The sequence below is a fragment of the Cyprinodon tularosa genome, unplaced genomic scaffold (genome assembly GCF_016077235.1).
Source record: "Cyprinodon tularosa strain WSP-4 unplaced genomic scaffold, ASM1607723v1 ctg105, whole genome shotgun sequence".
Lineage (NCBI taxonomy): Eukaryota > Metazoa > Chordata > Actinopteri > Cyprinodontiformes > Cyprinodontidae > Cyprinodon > Cyprinodon tularosa.
The window spans coordinates 300344-318910 of record NW_024037838.1 but is presented as its reverse complement, the minus strand read 5'-3'; the positions used below and the strand labels follow the sequence as shown (position 1 = coordinate 318910).

Sequence of the window (18567 nt, the reverse complement as noted above, 5' to 3'; positions counted from 1 at the left end):
AAAGGACCTAGATGAGTGTGTGACACTGTGGAACAGTCATCGGATACGTCCTTCAAGAACAGCTTCATGCCCAGGAGGAGTGCCCAATGAGCTGTACTATTTACCACACAGGTAACTGTTTGTTTGTTTTTTTTCTTTATTTTAAATGCCTGAATGTATACCAACACTATTTTGTCTTTCATTTTTCTCAGGTATGGCTCCAGGGACTGTGGATTCCCCATTCATCAAGCTGAGCTGGATGCTTTCCCTGAGTCCAGGCTGTGCTTACCTCCTTGTGGGAACTCAAATATACAGGAGTACATGGACATGGTTATGGAGAATCATAATTTACAAGCACCACACAACTGGGAGTCTGCTGCAGAACTTTACTTAAAGCTGAAAGAAATTGCTCAATTCTAAATCAGTGTGAATCACCAACAACTGCTTAGAAAACTGAAAAAGCTGAATATTGGCTAGTTTCACTGTTTCTTTGCATTAGCACTTGTCTACTGTAATGCTTAAATGTTAACCTGAAGAAAGTGGGCGAACATCAAGAAATATTACCTTCCCAAACATTTGAAAAAGAAAAGTATTGCACAGTAATGTATGTTTATGCCTACGCTATGAGTATATAGAACATATTACTCCTTCAAAAGCTTTCTTTTTAAACCAATGTAAAAATAGTGACATTTAAGAAATCAATGTTTGTCATGCAACTATTTTAAATTCAGAAGCACGATTACAGTATTAACTGAATTTACAATGTTGTCTTCTAAAAGAATAGAAAAAATAAAGAGCAGCTCTTGTTGACAGTCAGGGTGACCTCTTGAAACTGAAATTGTTTTTGGCGTTGATACCACCATGTCCCCACCCCTCTCTCATTCAAAATATATAACAAATAAGAAAAGAAAAATATGGGTACAAATCTGCATCTGTAGTGGTACAACCAAACAAGTTTGATCTCTGGGGTTATCTAGTCACATGACTTAGAAACAGCCAAACCCTGGAGAATTCTGAATGCCAAAGTCCATTTGTGTTTTAAACACAGGGTATGAATCTATCAGTGGCAGTTTCAATGTGTTCAGGCATATATTAGCCATTGGGAATCGAGAGTCATCCAGGAAGTGTAGTTTTGGCAGTGGGTCCAATCCAGAAGGGGGAAGTGATGTCAGCCCAGTTGCAAACATCAAAACATCCTCCACAGACACAGCAGCCTGGCCTTCTGTGAAGAAAAGATATGGTTTTCCAGACACTATTTCACATTGTTTTTTCACACGTAGTTGTAAAAGATTTACAAACCTTCACAGTCAAGGAGATAATCTGCCCAGTAGCCCATAGTTTGACTCTCTAGAAGTCTCCTGTTACTCCCGACTGGACTGAAGTTAGGTTTGAAAAGTTGCTCTAGCTCAAGAGCTGTGAGCTTCTTTTCAATGTGGCACAGGACTGGGGACAGCATGGTGGGATGTTGCTGAAGCGCATCCAAAAAGTGCAGTGCTGAAAGACCATCTTTAAATCTGAAGAATGAACACATGATGTCACTGCCTGATCACACTGTATTAATATGTTTATACATACATGGCCTTGTGAAATATAAGCTCTGACAGTTTGTATTGTTCCCACACTCAAATTGTTCACAACACAAGCATACAGTTGTGCTTGAATATTTGCACAACCATTAAAGAAAGGTTAAATTCACAATATTAATTCCAATAAAAAGAAACTGAAAAAGTATAAATAAAGTACAATTTACTAAATCATAATTTAGTAAATTGTAAACAACTTGTACACAACTGTAGAATTATTTTTATTATTTTTAATACAATCTCACCTGTCAAGTGCAGATGAGTTGCGGTCAATAATGTACCATCGGAGATAGTCGGACACAATGTCTTTCTTTTCCTCAACAGAGGAAACATGTCGCAGACAACCTGCTGTCTGCAGCATAGTGCTGTGTCGAATGACACATTCACGCAGGACATCCACTGAAGCAGCATTCTCAATCTGAAGGATATAAAAATGAACATAAACACTAAGACTGTAGCCTAGATTTCCTTCCTCCTTTTTATTCAAGACAAATAACACATACCGTAAACTCAACTAAATTAAGCTAATGTACAATATAGACTAAAGTAAGTGAAAACTCTTAAAATAACTCAATGCATTTACTCTGACCTATAACACTGGAACTGTGTGCAGTCCTCACCTCTTGTAAAGCTTTCCCTATACCCTCATCAGTTACCGAAGCAACTGTTGCTTTGAATGAAGCCTGTCCTGCGAGATAATGTACCAGATCTTCTGACAGGAAATGGGGTCCTGGACCTCCGTGCACAACTGACACTGCAATCATCTTTCCTGCCAAGAAGTATTCATCCTCCCTAACAGCTGTAAATTAATACATAGAGAATTTTATTTACATATACAGTACATACAATGACACAACAGACAGACGAACGGACAGACCGACAGGTTGAGAGGATGGATAGATAGATGGACAGACTGGATGGATGGGGTGGGACTTGATTTTCTTTCTTAAAAAAAAAAAAATCCAGTGTGAGGTTTTTCAATGAATTAATCTCAATTATTTACATAACAATCTTCGCCCCAAAAGCATTTTTTGTGTTTAAATTAATTTTTGTAAAAAGCTGAATCAAATTATAGATACAGACATTAATGTTGTAAACTCAATTTCTATCAATTTCTCAGAAATTTTAAAAATTGATTTAAATAAAAAAAATAATAATAATATGATTCTGCCAAAAATCAAACAGTTTTTTCTTCTTCCATTTTTAGTACTTTAACAAACAGCTTCGGCTGTTCTTTAATTTAGATTGCACAACATGTTCCATCAATTTTAACTTTTTAAATGTTGTTTTTCCCCTTTATTAAGAGGCATTAATATTAATGGTAAACCAGGGGGGGATCAGCTAGTGTCAGCTTTGAGTTTAATTTTGAGTCTGCTTAATAGAGCAGAGGTGAAAATCTGCTCTGACTGTAGCTGGAACTGATGCTGAGAGCTGGATGCTGGGCATGAACAACGAGACAGTTGAGTTTTTTTGGACGGAACGGGCCCTGGGGCAGCACCATGACTCAGAGAGGAATAAACAATATGTTATATCAGGGCTGTCTCCAAAAGTCTCAAATAACACCAGAAAATGTTGCTAGATTAGTCAGGGATTGCTTTTTTGGGGAAAAAAATCAGGAGGTCTGACAACTCATTAAGAATAGTGACAAAAAAAATTCAATAAATAAAGCTATGTAAACATTTAGCAAATACCTGATCCTACAGTATACATACCATTTGCATTGTACACCAAGAACCGATGTCCTTCTGGTCCATCAAAGATGGGACGATCTTTCAGATGTTTCATAAGCAGGCTCAAAAATTCCCGCTTTGGGCCACCTGTGTCAAGTCCTTCTTCAAAAACTCCAGCATCATCAGTAAATTTTACTAGCATGTCACAGGTTTCAGAGTATGATGAACGCCTGAAACCTCTAATTGCTCCATCCCAAACATTTGCCCTTGAGATGTTGAATCTGCTGACTCTTCCATGATCAATAGTGTGGGACAGGTTTGCAATGATGTCAGGTAGAGTAATGTTTAAATCTTCCCTGTAATGATAAGAGTGACACAGTAAGAAGATATTCATGACTGCAGAGTACTTCTTTTTTTCTTTTTTTAGAAAAATATTATTTATATGTCAATTTACTTTGCTGTGTGCTGTACATTTGTTGAAGCAACTTCAACCAGTTCCTCATCATCCTCCTCAATATAGGGTGCACACATTTCAGAGTATTTGCTGTTGAAAAACAATTATTTCCACATTAAAACATGTTCCATTCAACCATTCATTGTTTGGACCCAAATGTCCAAAAAAAAAAAAAATGGAAGTATTGGGGATAGGGGGCAGTATCATCTTTCACTAACCTATAAGGAGTTGTGACTTGATTGTTTTTTTCAAGTGGATCGAGATCCTCTGTATCAGATATCACAATCTGAAAAAAAATACAATGATGGCAAGAAACTCCAGGTTGACATAAAGTGCCTGAATACCTGTCCAGGTTGTACTGTGGATAAACGTTGTGGCACATCTCTGAAATATGAAAAAATTGGTGAAGTTATAATTTTGAAGACACAGAGTATAACAGTATTGTGGGTAACATTTTGATGTCAAGGAACATAAAAGAGACATAAATATGATAATTTCATTATATAGTTGTGCTTGAAAGTTTACACCTCTTACCATTAAATAGAGTGAAAAAAAATCTGCTGCCAGTGGAATGAATTGAAATTGACAAAAGTAATAACACATTAAAAAAATATGAACATAATGATTGATTCTGAATTGTGATTCAACAGATATATCATACACAAAAAATAAAACAAGTAAGCGATCGTGATGGGCTACTGAACTAAAATATTGGGCAAAATTCTGAGGCAAACATAACCATATCTTTTCTTTAAAGCAACTCTTACCAATATTGCATTCTTACACTATTTTTTAATAGAGTAAAGTGCCATGAATGAGGTAATGGAATTCTGAACTACAAACAGACCCACCATTAATCAAAATGAAATATTATTCCAGAGTTTGCATGTTCTCCTCGTGTATGTGTGGGTTCTCTCCGGGTACTCCAGCTTCCTCCCACCATCCAAAGACATGCATGATAGGTTAATTGATCACTCTAAATTGCCCCTAGGTATGAATGTGAGTGTGAATGGTTGTCTGTCTCTCTGTGTTGGTCTTGTGACAGACTGGTTACCTGTGCAGGGTGTACCCCGCCTCTCAGCTGATAATAGCTGGGATAGGCTCCAGCAACCCCAACAACCCTGAACTGGATATGCGGTGCAGAAAATGACTGACTGATGAAATATTATTCCAATCTCTAAATATTCAAAGAAAACTCTGACCAATCCTTGCAGGGGGGTGCACCCATAGGATTGGCTGAGGGACCTGCCTGAAAGACCTTTGATTCTGCATTGGGAGGCAGAGAGAATGAAGGCGGGTGGGGGGGGGGGGGGTTGGTCTTAGGAGTGAGGTGGGACTGTTTAGATTCAAATAATCTTGCTGTGCTTTATGAAATGCAAGATCGGTAAGGGTTGCTTTAACGTCCAATCAGACGTCTGCAGCTGTTGATGGTATTCTGGTCCTCTGTTCATGAGCAAGGTGCTCTAATTTTTCTGGGACATTTCTTTTAATAAATTCAAAATTACTATTTAATTTAACTAAAGTATAATTCAGTACATTTTTATTTGTTGTGACTTTATCAGTTCCTTGTTATTTGAACTACTATTGTGAATTGACCTTGAAGGTATGCAAACTTTTAATCACAACTGTAAATGGCATTTTGTAAAAAATAAAGTGTCTCCAGCCACATATTTATAAGAACAAAAAAAGCTCTGGGGTAATTAATGGTATATCTGAATGAAAAATTCTCTCTTTTGAGAAAAAAACTTACTCTTTCTCAACATATTTGTAATCAGGGGAACTGTGGTCTTGTGGTTCAAAAACCTGAGAAGAAAAGCATACAACTCTTAAAATGTTTAATAGTTTCTTAATTGCTTACTGCATCATTGGTGAAATAGTAGTTACTTTTTCTGAAAATACAATAAGTGTATCAAATTTCTCCGGAAGGATTTACCAGAACACATATGCTAATGGTTTTATGCTAAAAAAAATACTTTTGAGAAAAACTTACATACCACAGTGTCAGCTTGATTGAACTCGGCTGTGCTTCTAGAAGTGATGACAATTTCAGAATCAGAGTCTGAGGTATCATCTGCTGTAGTAGAGGCTGAAAATAACACATTATCGTGCATTCTAGAGTTTAAATTCAGCAAAAAAAAAAAAAAAAACAAACAAACAAAAAACTCAAATATTGACATCCACATACCTCCTTTGAAATGTTCCTCTGGGCAGATGAAAAAAGTGATTCTGGGGTATGTCTTTCCTATTTCTTTTTTATAGTCTGCCAATCTAAATGGTCTCTCTGTCCCAGGCACATTCACCACCTCTGTACAGTCTGGATACAAAAGGACGTATGGCCCCTCCCCCAGGTCCTTGTTAAATGTTCTCATTTTCTGTACAGCCTGTTTCAATAGGTCCTGTGCTGTTATCTCCGTGTTTGTAAATAAAGGCAGTGTCTTCCCTCTTAGAGGTTTTAATTCAGTTCCATGACCCACCATCAGTCCTATGTTTATCTGGTAACAAAGAACACAAGAACGATCACGTAAAAATTTAATAATCCTGTATTCCAAGTGTTAAGACGGTGTCGTGCCAAGGTAGTTATCCCCGACAGAAATCGTATCCCCTCATATCCCATACATAGTTGAGTAGCCTACTTACCTGGACAGGTTTGCTCTGTTGTTGACATTTTAATTTGGACCCGTAGCTAAAAGACTGTCGCTCTCTTGATTTAGAGCTCCTGTACTCAATGAACTGTTTGTATGATGGGCATGTCTGTTCTTCTGGAATAGAAAGCTTTACATTAAAACACGCTTATTAACAGCCCCTACTTATAGCATGCTAACACAGAACAAGCAAAACAAAACAGAAAACATTTGGCTTAACCGCATGTTAAACAAACGTTCCAATGAATTTGTTATTTCATTGATATATGCAGGAGGTACATTAAACTTAGTGCAAACCAATATCCCACTTACTTTGTTTAGAACTGTCTAACTGTAGCTTTGATGTTACCTGCGCGCTTGGTCCTGCCACCTGGTCCGTGTCCCGTAAAAGTTCCAGAGACCGTCCGCACGAACAACAAAATTGTGTAAACTGGCTGAAATGTGCTCCACAATAAGGGCAAAACATTGTTCGGTCAGCGTAAAAACAGCTTCAGTGCAATTCTTTCTATCTAATTTTCGGCGCTGACTTTCCAAGCAGGAGGACTACAGATTGAGCTGTTTGTACTACAAGTCAGGGTAATCGTGACGTCACATCCTGCCACTGGGACATTCCCTTTCTGTGTAGCCGTCTTTTGTTAATTTGTTTTTGGCTATGTAACTGTGTTTTGCCGCTTGTGTTTCGCTTGTTGTAAATTTGTTTTCTGAAATGTAAATTTGTTTTATGATTTGTAAAAGTGTTTCGTTTGTTGTAATTTTGTTTTCTGAAATGTAAATTTGTTTTATGATTTGTAAAAGTGTTTCGTTTGTTGTAATTTTGTTTTCTGAAATGTAAATTTGTTTTATGATTTGTAAAAGTGTTTCGTTTGTTGTAAATTTGTTTTCTTAAATGTAAATTTGTTTTATGATTTGTAAAAGTGTTTCGTTTGTTGTAATTTGTTTTCTGAAATGTAAATTTGTTTTATGATTTGTAAAAGTGTTTCGTTTGTTGTAAATTTGTTTTCTGAAATGTAAATTTGTTTTATGATTTTTAAAAGTGTTTCGTTTGTTGTAAATTTGTTTTCTGAAATGTAAATTTGTTTTATGATTTGTAAAAGTGTTTCGTTTGTTGTAAATTTGTTTTCTCAAATGTAAATTTGTTTTATGATTTGTAAAAGTGTTTCGTTTGTTGTAAATTTGTTTTCTCAAATGTAAAGTTGTTTCAAGATTTTTAAGTGTTTCAGATTTTGTATTGTTGATTTGCACTTCCCAGCCACCGTAGTTTAAGGTGTTATACCACATTTTAGTTCATCCTGAAGATAGAAATAATTTAAGTTTAAAAAAATAAATAAATAAAAATAAGGAAAAAAAGGTGGTATTTAAGTAGAGTTAAAGTTACACTAAATTTAAGTTCATTTAAGGAAAAATTATAATTGAAAGGTTAGTGCTAGAAGCTACATTTTAATATAGAAATATTTTTAAGTTAGATTTAAGAAAACCTTTATCACATAAACGAAATGGACAGTGAAATGGCCATGCAGGAAGACTGTATGACTGAAGCTGTGAAGGTGCAACAAAAAGGAAACCCTGGAGAGCTAACCACAAGTGAAGCTGCTTCTGCAGAAGGCTTAAGGAAAAGCACAAGACAGAGAAAATTAACTGAAAAAGGCCAAGTGATGCACGAAGAAAAAATGAACAAGCTTTATGCTTGTTTCAAGATCAGTTATGACAAATGGAAAACTGCTGCTAAACAAGCTAAAAGAGCACTTGAAGCACATATAACAACAAGTTTGCACAATCATATTGTTCAAATTCAATATACATCAGGAGAAGTGATGCAAGTCTATGAGGAGATGCACAGTTTTGAAACACCTGATAGAGACACTCGTCGTAGAGTGGACACATGTGATGCAGTTTCCAGAAAAATTATTAAGCAAGCCCAAGAAAACATGGCTGCAAAAGAAGATGATAGGGATCTAGAAAAGAGATCATTGGGCCGTACTGAAGCTAGTTCTGTGAGCACTCCAAAAAGTTACCAAAGTTCCAAACAGTCAAGTAGTGTACGTTCAAGCCACTCAAGTAAGCTGTCTGTCAAAAGGCAAGAGGCAGCAGCAGAACTGGCTGCCATGGAAGCCACTCTAAAGATGATGGAAGAAATGGAGTGTGAGAGAAAGAAACTGGAAGAGCTTGAATTAGAAAACAAAGAAAGGCTTGCAAAACAAGAAGCAGAAAATGCTGAAACTCAAAGATTATTAGAGCAAAGAAGAAGAGAGCTTAAGCGTTTAGAAACTGTAAAGCAAATTAATGCTGCTAAAGCACGACTGAAAGTGTATGATCAGGAATACAGCTCTGATGAAGAAATATCAGATATTTTGCATAATAGGAGCCAATCACAAAGAAGCATAGACAATGTTGTAAACCAGTCTGAACCCAAGCTTCCAACTTCAAACCTCAATCCAAGAGCACAAGCTTTCATCATGCCACAAGACACCTCTATTGGGCAACCTACCAACATTACAACACAGGAAGATGGAACAGCAGTACTAGCTAAGGTTTTAGCAGAGACCATCAGCATTAGCCGGCTACCAGTTCCTGAACCTGCTGTTTTCAATGGTGATCCAATCAAATACAAGGACTGGAAAATTTCCTTTCAAATGCTGATTGAAAGAAAGAACATTCCAGTGGGTGAAAAGATCTACTACCTACGAAAGTATGTTGGTGGTCCTGCAAGAAAGGCCATCGAAGCTTACTTTCTACTGGAAACAGACACAGCATATCAGTCAGCTTGGAACATTCTAGAGGAAAGATACGGAAGTTCGTTCATAATCGCTAAAGCCTTCAGAGATAAGCTCTCATCATGGCCGAAAATTGGAACAAAGGACTGTATTGAACTGAGAGAGTTCTCTGATTTTCTCCGGGGTTGTGAAGCAGCAATGTCTCAGATAAAGAGTCTCGAGGTTTTAAATGACTGCAGTGAGAACCAGAGAATGCTCAACAAGTTGCCTGATTGGCTTACAGCAAGATGGAATAGACAAGTCATTCAGATTGAAGAGGAGACGGGTTCATTTCCAACATTTAGCAACTTTGTTGACTTTGTCACAAGAGAAGCTAAAATAGCATGTAACCCAGTGACATCGCTACATGCTCTCAAGGCAAATGACTCAGAGAAAGTGAAAACTTTAAAGGCTCAAAGTGTCTGTGCTAAGGCCTTTGCAAGCAGCACAGAAGAGAGAACAGAAACAAACAAATGTGTTTTCTGTGAAAAATTAAATCATGACATTCAGAATTGTCGGAAGTTTATGGAGAAAGCCATACCTGAAAGAGTGAAGTTTGTAAAATTAAAAAGACTATGTTTTGGATGTCTCAGTTTTGGACACCAATCCAAAAAATGTGAAAGAAGAAGCATTTGTAACACCTGTAAGGGAAAACACCCAACATGTTTACACGAAGAACGGGACAAAGAGTCCAGAAGAAACAGGGACAGCGATGAAGAACAAAGTGAAGTGAAAGTAACCAAAGCACAAGGTAAAGAAATATCAAATGAAGCAATCTCAAACCGTGTGATCCAAGGTGATAAGAGCAATCTTACATCTACAGTGATTCCAGTTTGGTTATCCACAGCAAGCAATCCAGAACAGGAAATATTAGTATACGCCCTTCTGGATAGTCAAAGTGACACTACATTTGTTCTCAAAGAAAAGGCAGATGCTCTGGACACAGAGAAAAGAGAAGTACATTTAAAGCTCTCTACATTGTCATCTAAAGATACGGTTGTTCCAAGTCAAAGGCTCTCTGGGCTACAAATCAGAGGCTTCTACTCTTCAAAGAGAATCCCTCTTCCTATGACATATACTAGAGATTTTATTCCTGCCAATTTAAGCCATATTCCCACACCAAAGACTGCAAGAGCATGGCCTCACCTGGAGCACCTGGCTGAAGAAATTGCCCCTCTTATTGAATGCGATGTTGCTCTATTAATAGTTTATAACTGTTCGCAAGCATTGGCACCAAGAGAAGTTGTGTCAGGAAAGGACAATGAGCCCTTCGCTCAAAGGACAGATCTCGGCTGGACAATAGTCGGAGGTGTTGATCATTGTGTTGACTATGGGGAAATTATTGGATGTAGTCACAGGATAATTAAGGAAGTAACACCCAGTTCACCATCTGATCAGCTATCTAAAGAGGTGCACTTTATTTGCCGCACTCAGGTCAAGGAAGTTTTCACGCCATCAAGTGTGATTAAAGTTCTCAAATCTGATTTTAATGAAAAGAAAGTGGAAGATTCTCATCTCTCTCAAGAGGATTTATGTTTCATTTCTATAATGGAAGATGGAGTGAAAGTTAAAGAAGATGGACATTGTGATCAACCCAGTGGAGAGGTTAAGGTGGGAGAAGCTGGATTAGAAGACCCAGAAGTATGGAAAGTATTTGCGAACCACAAGCTGGCAAGTATAGATTCTTTGGCGGAACGTTTTGTGAAGTTCTCCAGCTGGTCAAGACTAGTCAAAGCTACCGCAAGGCTCATCAGATTTGGGAAAGAGTTTAAGAGAAAGCAAAAGAGAACCAATGAACCTACAAGTCTTGAAGAAAGACAAGAAGCTGAACTTGCGATCATAGCCATCGTACAAGGCTCAGTCTTCTCCAAAGAGATCAAGGAGCTTCAGTCCCGAAAGGAGTTAACGAAAGACAAGACAAATAAGCTCCATAGACTCAACCCCTTTCTCGACCACAAAGGTGTCCTCAGAGTGGGAGGTAGGTTAGAGCAAGCTACTCTTCATCCATACGTCAAGCACCCAGCTATTTTACCAAAGACAAGCCACATCACAAGGTTACTGATTGATCACTATCATCAACGTGTGAGACATCAGGGCCGGAGCATGACAATAAATGAGATAAGAGCAAATGGCATTTGGATACTTGGATGTAGTCAAGCAGTGTCATCCTATATCTACAACTGTGTCAAATGCAGGAAATCCAGACGAGGAACAGAAGCACAGAAAATGGCAAACCTGCCTAATGAGAGCATGGAAACAACCTCCCCATGCACACATCGTGGGAGGGCTTGTTTTGGCCCGTTTTATGTCAAAGAAAGACTTCAATACCTAGCCACTGAGTGCTGGAAAAGATGGAAAAAGAAATATTTGTTGGGTCAACATCACAGACAAAAATGGCAGAAAACAAGAAGAAATGCAAAAGTCAATGACATAGTCTTCATCAAAGATGAACCAGCACCAAGAAACGACTGGAAACTTGCTAAGGTCACAGCAGTTTATCCAAGTGAAGATGGATGTGTGCGAAAGGTGCAGCTATTGATCAGTGACTCTTCCTTCGATAACCATGGCAAGAGACAGACTAAACAAGTATACTTGGACAGACCTATTCATAAGACAGTGACATTGTTGGAGGCAGGGTAGACGCTCTTTTAAGTTATTAAGGAAATCACAAGTGATTTGGTGGGAGTGTAGCTGCCATCAGAGTCAACTCATTTAAATATTCTAATATTTAGTTCAAAACGAGAGTTAATACATAATAGTATTGAAATTAAAAGTTTAATCATAAATAAATAAATAACTTTCAGTAAATTTATGTTTTTGTACATTGGTTAAAAAGCTCATTAAAATGTAAGGAGGAACCTATGTTTTTTGTTCCGCATTTCACGTTGTTGCCCACGGGAAGATTGATTGACACAATTCTTTTTTTTGCACGTTTCTTCAAGAAGTTTCACCAGAAAGCTTTAAGACTGATTTTCTAAGAAAAGCTGTATAAGTTATCTTTATTCCTCTGGAGTTTATGCGGCCAATGAGGTATGACTTTGTTTTACCTATATTTATTTGTGTAAAGCTTTATATTTGTTTAGAGCTAATTTGGGTTCTGTTTCCCTTCTTAGTTCTGACGGCATTTTTTGGGGCTTTATAAGACGTGTCCACAATAAATGGCTGTTAAAACCAAAAGAACGACGTTGAGCCTTGATTATCTCTAGAGGAGTAACAATGTTTAATCTGTATTTTCTTGTTTTAAAACATCTTGGAACTACTCTTTGTGAAAAATTCATCAAAGGGTAATGACTAGTTGACTGATCAACATCATGGCTTTTCTTCATAAAAGCATAATCAAAAGAGTCGCCTGACAGCACAGATTTCTGCTGCTCTGCATAATCTAAAACAGATTTAAAAACAGGCTAATTCCTGGTAAGTTGTCTACCAGTGTTGCGGATGTTACCTTAAAAAAGTAACTATTAATAGTTACTAATTGCCTCTCCAAAAAGTTACTGAGTTAATAACTCACTTAATGCTGAATAAAAGTAACTAGGTGTCAGGACTCAGCCGACAGGGCCATGCAGTTTCTGCCGGTTCTGCTTTCTCCGCAGGTGTTTGCAGTTGACGGGTGGGCAGGGCGCTCACACCTGTGGCTGGTTGAGCTGCGTCTGATCGCACTATAAGAGCAGCATCCAGACAGCAGGAGGACGCCAGAGTGTTAACCGTAGTGGTACGACTAAGGCCACAGTCTCTCTACTGAGTTCTGACTTCCCTCGTTAACCCAAACCTCTTTGTTCCCCAGGTTACCTCTCGATCGCCTTTCAGAGGGTCCCACTCGTGCTGACTCCAGGGTCTGAGTTCCCACAGGGTCCTCCCTTTCTCCTGGCTCAAAGCAAGGTGCTTCGAGCCACTCTGGTTTATCCTGCTGCCCCGGATCATTGTTAAGTCAGCGCAGCTCTGTCACCCTCAAGCCCGAGCCTCACCTGTCACTGAGACACCCGCCACCAGCTCCATCGATCAGAGCCTGAGTCCGCTCCGTCCTCCCCCGGTTAGGTTGCTGCGTCCGGTGGTAAGCTCACGTTCCTCTGTTCATTTTTGCCTGATCGCCCTTTCCGGCTAGTCACCTACTTCTCCTTTCAGAAGTCGAACGGGTCCCGGTGCTGTGGCTTCCCCGTCGACTCCGTTGCTTCCATTTTCTCTCTATCAATAAACAGTTAACTGATCCCTGTTGCCGTGTGTGTTCTGCATGTGGGCTAAATACGTTCAGCCGAACATGACACTAGGTACTAGCAAAGGTAACTACGCTATTAATTTTTGTAATCTAAACTGTTGAAGAATTTTGATAACATTCTTGTTATTAGACCTTTGTACACAAATACAAGATCAATCATGGAATATTTGGTGTTTGGTATTAATTATAAATTAAATAATTAATTTAAAGGACTACAAATTGGAAAACACTGAAAACTAACCTGGACTTTTTAGGTATCTGTGGTTTGACAAGTGAGTAGTAATAAGATTTTGTAGATGTTTTTTTGTTTATAATAAAATTACAATATGTTTCAGAACTTTTTATTTTTTACGCTGATGGCCTACAATTGGCTATAAAATAGGTATGAAGTTAAAGTTTACGTTGCCGTAAAATGAAACGGGTTTCACTACATCAGAAAGAAAAAAAATTATGTGGCATTCAGGGGCTTGGACTATACAATTTTAAGTGTTGCCAACCACGCCACCTGGGGTTTTCACCCAGGAATTAATAAAGGGACGCAGGTCCGGTTTTGCAATGAGCAAGAGACAAGTTTCAAGACAATAATAATTTATTACAAAGAATAAAATAAAAAAAAAAAATAAATACCTGTATCTGAACAAAAGAAAATTCACAAAATAGATCCAACTAGGCTTACCGGTGGGTACAGTCGGGTCCTGGATGGTAGGCTCCAAAACAAAGAAATCAAAGCAAACACCCGTGAAGTCACCCACTCTCTGTTATTCCCTCCACCTATTGATGCTAATCACTGCAATCACACCAAAAAGGGACGCCGCATCCAGACCCGAGCGCACCACCGGCGGTCTAAAGAAAATAGAAAGAAAAAAAATCAATCGTTAAAATACAGGCAATAAAAGATAAAAATATGTAGATAAAACCATCAAAAGTCCTTGTGCTTGACAAGCACAACAAAATGAGCAATCTGGCCCAAGTCAATCCGAAATCAGTGCGATCAGCCTCTCCTTGTCCTGATGTCGGAAGAGGGGTGGGGGGCGTGTCCCACACGCCGAGCTTGACCGCTAAGTAAGCGGTAATTCAGTCCAAACAAAGCAGCAGCATTAAGTGTGATGATCCGTGGAGATTCCTAAACAACAATAATAGTTTAAAACAAAGGAATAAATCACAAGATTTGTCACCGAGTCCACCTACCGATCAGGCCAAGCTCTCCTCACTTGTACCCAAATGGGAACGCTCAAATGTCGGCTCTTATTGCAGGAACCACCTCACCCACGATCAAACGTGGAGGTAAATACGCCCGTACGTTTCTGCTGATAAAAGGCTCTATGACTACAATGTACAAGCAGTTATAAGTACGCAGCCAGCCAACCTCACCTGTACTCTGCGCACAGACGGCTCAACACGGAAGCGCGGTGCGCGACGTGTCCACAGCAAACAACGAGTCTCAGACTGGAGCTCACCTCGGCTTTTATACTGAGCGCCCTCTGGCGCTATTGGCCCACTTGCAATCACCCCGCCAGCAGGTGCAGCCTATACCTCTTCCTGCCACATTCTACCCCCCCTTTTGTGTCGTTGTCCCGACGACTCAATTCCATGGTCTAAATAGGACAAAAATAGAGTTAGCTGTAGGATCAGGAGAGTTTACAGCCGATGGAGCTTCACCTGCTGGTCTGGGAAGACGGTTAATATTAGAATGCTGGCCTGCAGTTGTCCTTGCTGACCGCCGCAAAACTGGTTCACTGTCAGCCCTAGACGGACCAGGTGAATGACCAGAAGATGCTACTCCCCCATGAGTAACAATGCCTGATGGACCTGGCAACTGAGGTAGTGGATCCCCTGACTGAAAAGGTTGGTTAGCCTGCACCACTGTTGGAGCAGGAGGATTGCTACTCACCAAAACATACATATCCTCATCACCTGACATCTCATCTTCAAAGCGATGATCACCAAGTGGTGAGCTGGGACCAATGGCACCTTCTCCAGACTCTTCTACCACCGCCTTTAACAGTATGCGATTAACATTTCTGGTTTTAGCTAGATCAGTTACAGGTGCTATAGTATACACTGAACCTCCCTCACTGGGCTCTCTGAGGACTTTATACTTTACTGGGCCGTATAGGTCATGGATCTTATGACGTCCTCGTGGGGTAAAGTCCCTTAGCCACACTAGCTGACCAACCTTCAGGGGAGCATGTTGAACTCGTTGGTCATGGTGACTCTTGCGGCGCTCCGCTGCCACCCTCAACCTATCACGAGCACCCTGAAAAGCTACCTGAAGGCGGGCCTGATGCTCCTGAATCCAATCATGGACACTTCCAGCCACAGGTTCCTGAACTCTTCCTAAAAGGAAGTCAGCCGGCAGCCGAGGTTCCTGTCCAAACATCAAGAAAAAGGGTGATTCACCGGTCGCCTGATGGGGTGTGGTGTTGTAAGCATACAAAACATGTGGCAAACATGAGCTCCAGTCTCTTTTACGAGAGGGAGGCAAGGTTCGCAGCAGGTCATGAAGGGTACGGTTAAACCGTTCACACTGACCATTACCGGCTGGATGATATGGTGTGGTGCGTGATTTTTCAATGCCATACAACTGGCACAACTGTTGAATGAGCAGACTTTCAAAACTACGACCCTGATCCGAATGTATTCGGACAGGTATGCCAAACTTGAAAAACCACTCCCTCACCAAGACCTGGGCGACAGTTGAAGCACGCTGGTCTCGGGTGGGAAAAGCAAGGGTGTATTTACTAAACACATCAGTCATGACCAGCACATTCTCAAGTCCCTTGCTTGTAGGTTCCAACATTGTGAAATCAATAGCTAAAACTTCATTAGGTCGTGACGCTAACAAATGTCCCATAAATGTACGAGCTTGTGGCTGAGACTGTTTTGCTACCTGGCATCTTTCACAGTTCTGACACCAATGTGCCACTTCTGCGGCCATACCTGGCCAGTACCAGCGTTGGCGTAGGAGTTCTAATGTTCGCCCCACCCCTTGGTGGCCATGCTCCTGGTGAACTTGTTTTAATGTGTCCTCCCTCAAACAAATTGGCAACACCAACTGTAAAATTAACTCACCGCCAGCAGGTTTGAACACTTGCCGGTACAAAACACCATCCTCCTCCACTAGCTTGTCCCATTGTCTAAGTAGCACCAGGACCTGCTGAGATACCTGCTGCCGTTCATCTGCAGTTGGACGCCGTTTCCGCCTCCAGAAAACCAAGAACTCCTGGATGGTTGGGTCAGCTTGCTGGAAAACACTGATTTCAGAGATGGTATGGTTAGGCAAGGCCATAACAGCCTCTTGAGTAACCTCCCTTTTCTTCCCTTGAAGAACCTCTCTCAAGGGCTCAGGGAGAGCTGTACCAGGAACCATAATTTCCAAATCTTGTACACCAACAGGATGCTGTCTTGATAAAGCATCAGCATTCCTGTTAGTTCTGCCAGAACGATATTTGAGTTCAAAGTCAAATAAAGCCAGCTGGGCAGCCCAACGCTGCTCCGTTGCTCCCAAATTGGCCGAAGCCAAATGGCTCAATGGATTATTGTCAGTGAAGACAACACATTTATGGCCCAAAAGGTAATCCCGGAATTTTTCAGTCATAGCCCATTTAAGTGCTAAAAACTCCAGCTTCATGGAGCTATAATTCAGCATGTTGCGTTCTGTAGGTCTTAACCCACGGCTTGCATAAGCTATGGGCCTCACCCTGCCTCCTTGTTCTTGTGAAAGCACTGCTCCCAAACCACCATAACTTGCATCTACCTCCAAAATGAAAGGAAGTGAAAAATCTGCATAACCCAATACTGGTGCAGTTGTCAATCTGGCTTTCAGTTCGTCAAAACTACGTTGACAGTCCTCTGTCCAACCAGGTATGGTGCTCTGGTCACTCTGCTTCCTTGACCTGGTGCCCCCTAGTTCTGCAACCAACCTGTGAAGAGGGGCAGCTAGCTTTGCAAAGCCCTCCACAAAGCGGCGATAATAGCTAGCAAACCCTAAAAATGATCGCAGCCCAGAAACTGTGGTGGGGGGCTGCCAGTTGGCAACCACTTCCGTCTTACTGGGGTCAGTTGCAACACCCTCCGCGGAGATGACATGTCCCAGATAATGCACCTCTGGCTTAAAGAATGCACATTTATTTAACTTTACTTTAAGACCTTCTCCCTGAAGCCGACTCAAAACCACCTCCAGCCTCTCCAGGTGTTGTTGGAATGTGGAGGAAAAGACAACAATGTCATCCAGGTACAACAGAAGACTTTTACACTGCTGGTCACCAAATAGCCGCTGCATCAACCTTTGGAAGGTGCTGGGTGCATTGCAGAGGCCAAAGGGCATACGAGTCCATTCAAAGAGGCCAAATGGAGTGCAAAATGCGGTTTTAGGCTGATCTGCCTCCGATACTGGCACCTGATTATATCCACTCACCAAATCCAACGTGGAAAACCAGCGTGCCCCACCTAATGCATCCAAGGACTCCTCTATACGAGGAAGGGGAAAGGCATCTTTTCTGGTTTTAGCATTCAATTGCCTATAATCAACACACATGCGCAAAGTCCCATCCTTCTTTTTAACCAGCACAATAGGACTAGCATATGGGCTGCTGCTTTCCTTAATTACTTGTGCCTCTAGCAATTTGTGAATATGTTCTTTAGCTGCCTCATACTCAGAAGGAGGTATGCGTCTGTAACGCTGTTTAACTGGTGTGTCATCCAAAAGAGGGATATCATGGGTGACTAAATTAGTACACCCCAAATCGCCATCATGTGCAGAAAAGACTGAGCTATAATCCTTAAGTAAAGCTCTTACCCGACCCTGTTCCTCAGCTGACAGTCCAGTCACCTCCAATGCATCTATTTGCTCATGGACTGAAGGAGCAACAATTTTCTCTCCCATAGAGGCAATTTCTGACGATACTGCTTGGACACCTGCAGGTAAGCTGACAACATGAACAGAACTCAATGTACCAATACAGGTACGAGGGTGTAAAACCACATCTGTGATTCCCACATTCACAATGGGGATATAAGCAGTTCCCCTTGTGACCTGGACCAAAGAAGGTGAAATAAGGAGCCCAGCAGGAAGGCTGGAATCCAAAGACTCAAACAAAACAGCTTTACCTGAATAGCTCTCTGAACAAGTGGCTGGTATAGTTTTCAGTGTGCCACCAGGAATATAGTGAGCCTTCTTACCACACACTTTTACTTTACCGTCATCTGGAGGTTGAGTGGTGGCATGATGGCATCTATGGAGGGCCTGTTTAATGGACTCTGGAGCTCTGGAAACA

The 18567-nt window shown here is 40.5% G+C and overlaps 3 protein-coding genes across 4 annotated transcripts in view; 1 reads left to right on the top strand and 2 right to left on the bottom strand.

Annotated features, from left to right (window-relative positions):
• Positions 1-18567, bottom strand: part of LOC119782975 (alpha-2,8-sialyltransferase 8F-like) — a 76878-nt gene that overhangs the window by 24185 nt on the left and 34126 nt on the right. The window lies entirely within an intron of this gene.
• On the bottom strand, positions 1271-6913 carry LOC119782957. 2 transcript variants are annotated; one of them, XM_038284187.1, is made up of 12 exons: positions 6641-6913; positions 6324-6445; positions 5872-6178; positions 5681-5772; positions 5437-5489; positions 4031-4070; positions 3905-3972; positions 3687-3776; positions 3275-3588; positions 2183-2361; positions 1808-1980; positions 1271-1493 (listed from the first exon to the last, which is right to left on the bottom strand). In XM_038284187.1, exons 1-12 carry the CDS (start codon positions 6792-6794, stop codon positions 1271-1273), a joined length of 1815 nt encoding a protein of 604 aa, XP_038140115.1. In that variant the 5' UTR covers positions 6795-6913. The 2 variants fall into 2 exon arrangements, with proteins under 2 accessions (XP_038140115.1, XP_038140105.1); XM_038284177.1 differs by having other exon boundaries at positions 3905-4070; positions 5681-5798.
• Positions 9141-12295, top strand: LOC119782951. The gene is made up of 2 exons (XM_038284163.1): positions 9141-12108; positions 12192-12295. The coding sequence occupies exon 1, from the start codon at positions 9238-9240 to the stop codon at positions 11716-11718; it is 2481 nt and encodes an 826-aa protein (XP_038140091.1). The 5' UTR covers positions 9141-9237; the 3' UTR covers positions 11719-12108; positions 12192-12295.

Coding starts and splice junctions, on each gene's coding strand:
- LOC119782957 (XM_038284177.1), bottom strand. CDS start 6,794: ATGTTTTGCCCTTATTGTGGAGCACATTTCAGCCAGTTTACACAATTT. Junction 5,799..5,871: donor AGAGGAACATTTCAAAGGAG/GTATGTGGATGT, acceptor TTTAAACTCTAG/AATGCACGATAATGTGTTAT. Junction 2,362..3,274: donor CTTGGTGTACAATGCAAATG/GTATGTATACTG, acceptor ATTAATTTACAG/CTGTTAGGGAGGATGAATAC.
- LOC119782951 (XM_038284163.1), top strand. CDS start 9,238: ATGTCTCAGATAAAGAGTCTCGAGGTTTTAAATGACTGCAGTGAGAAC.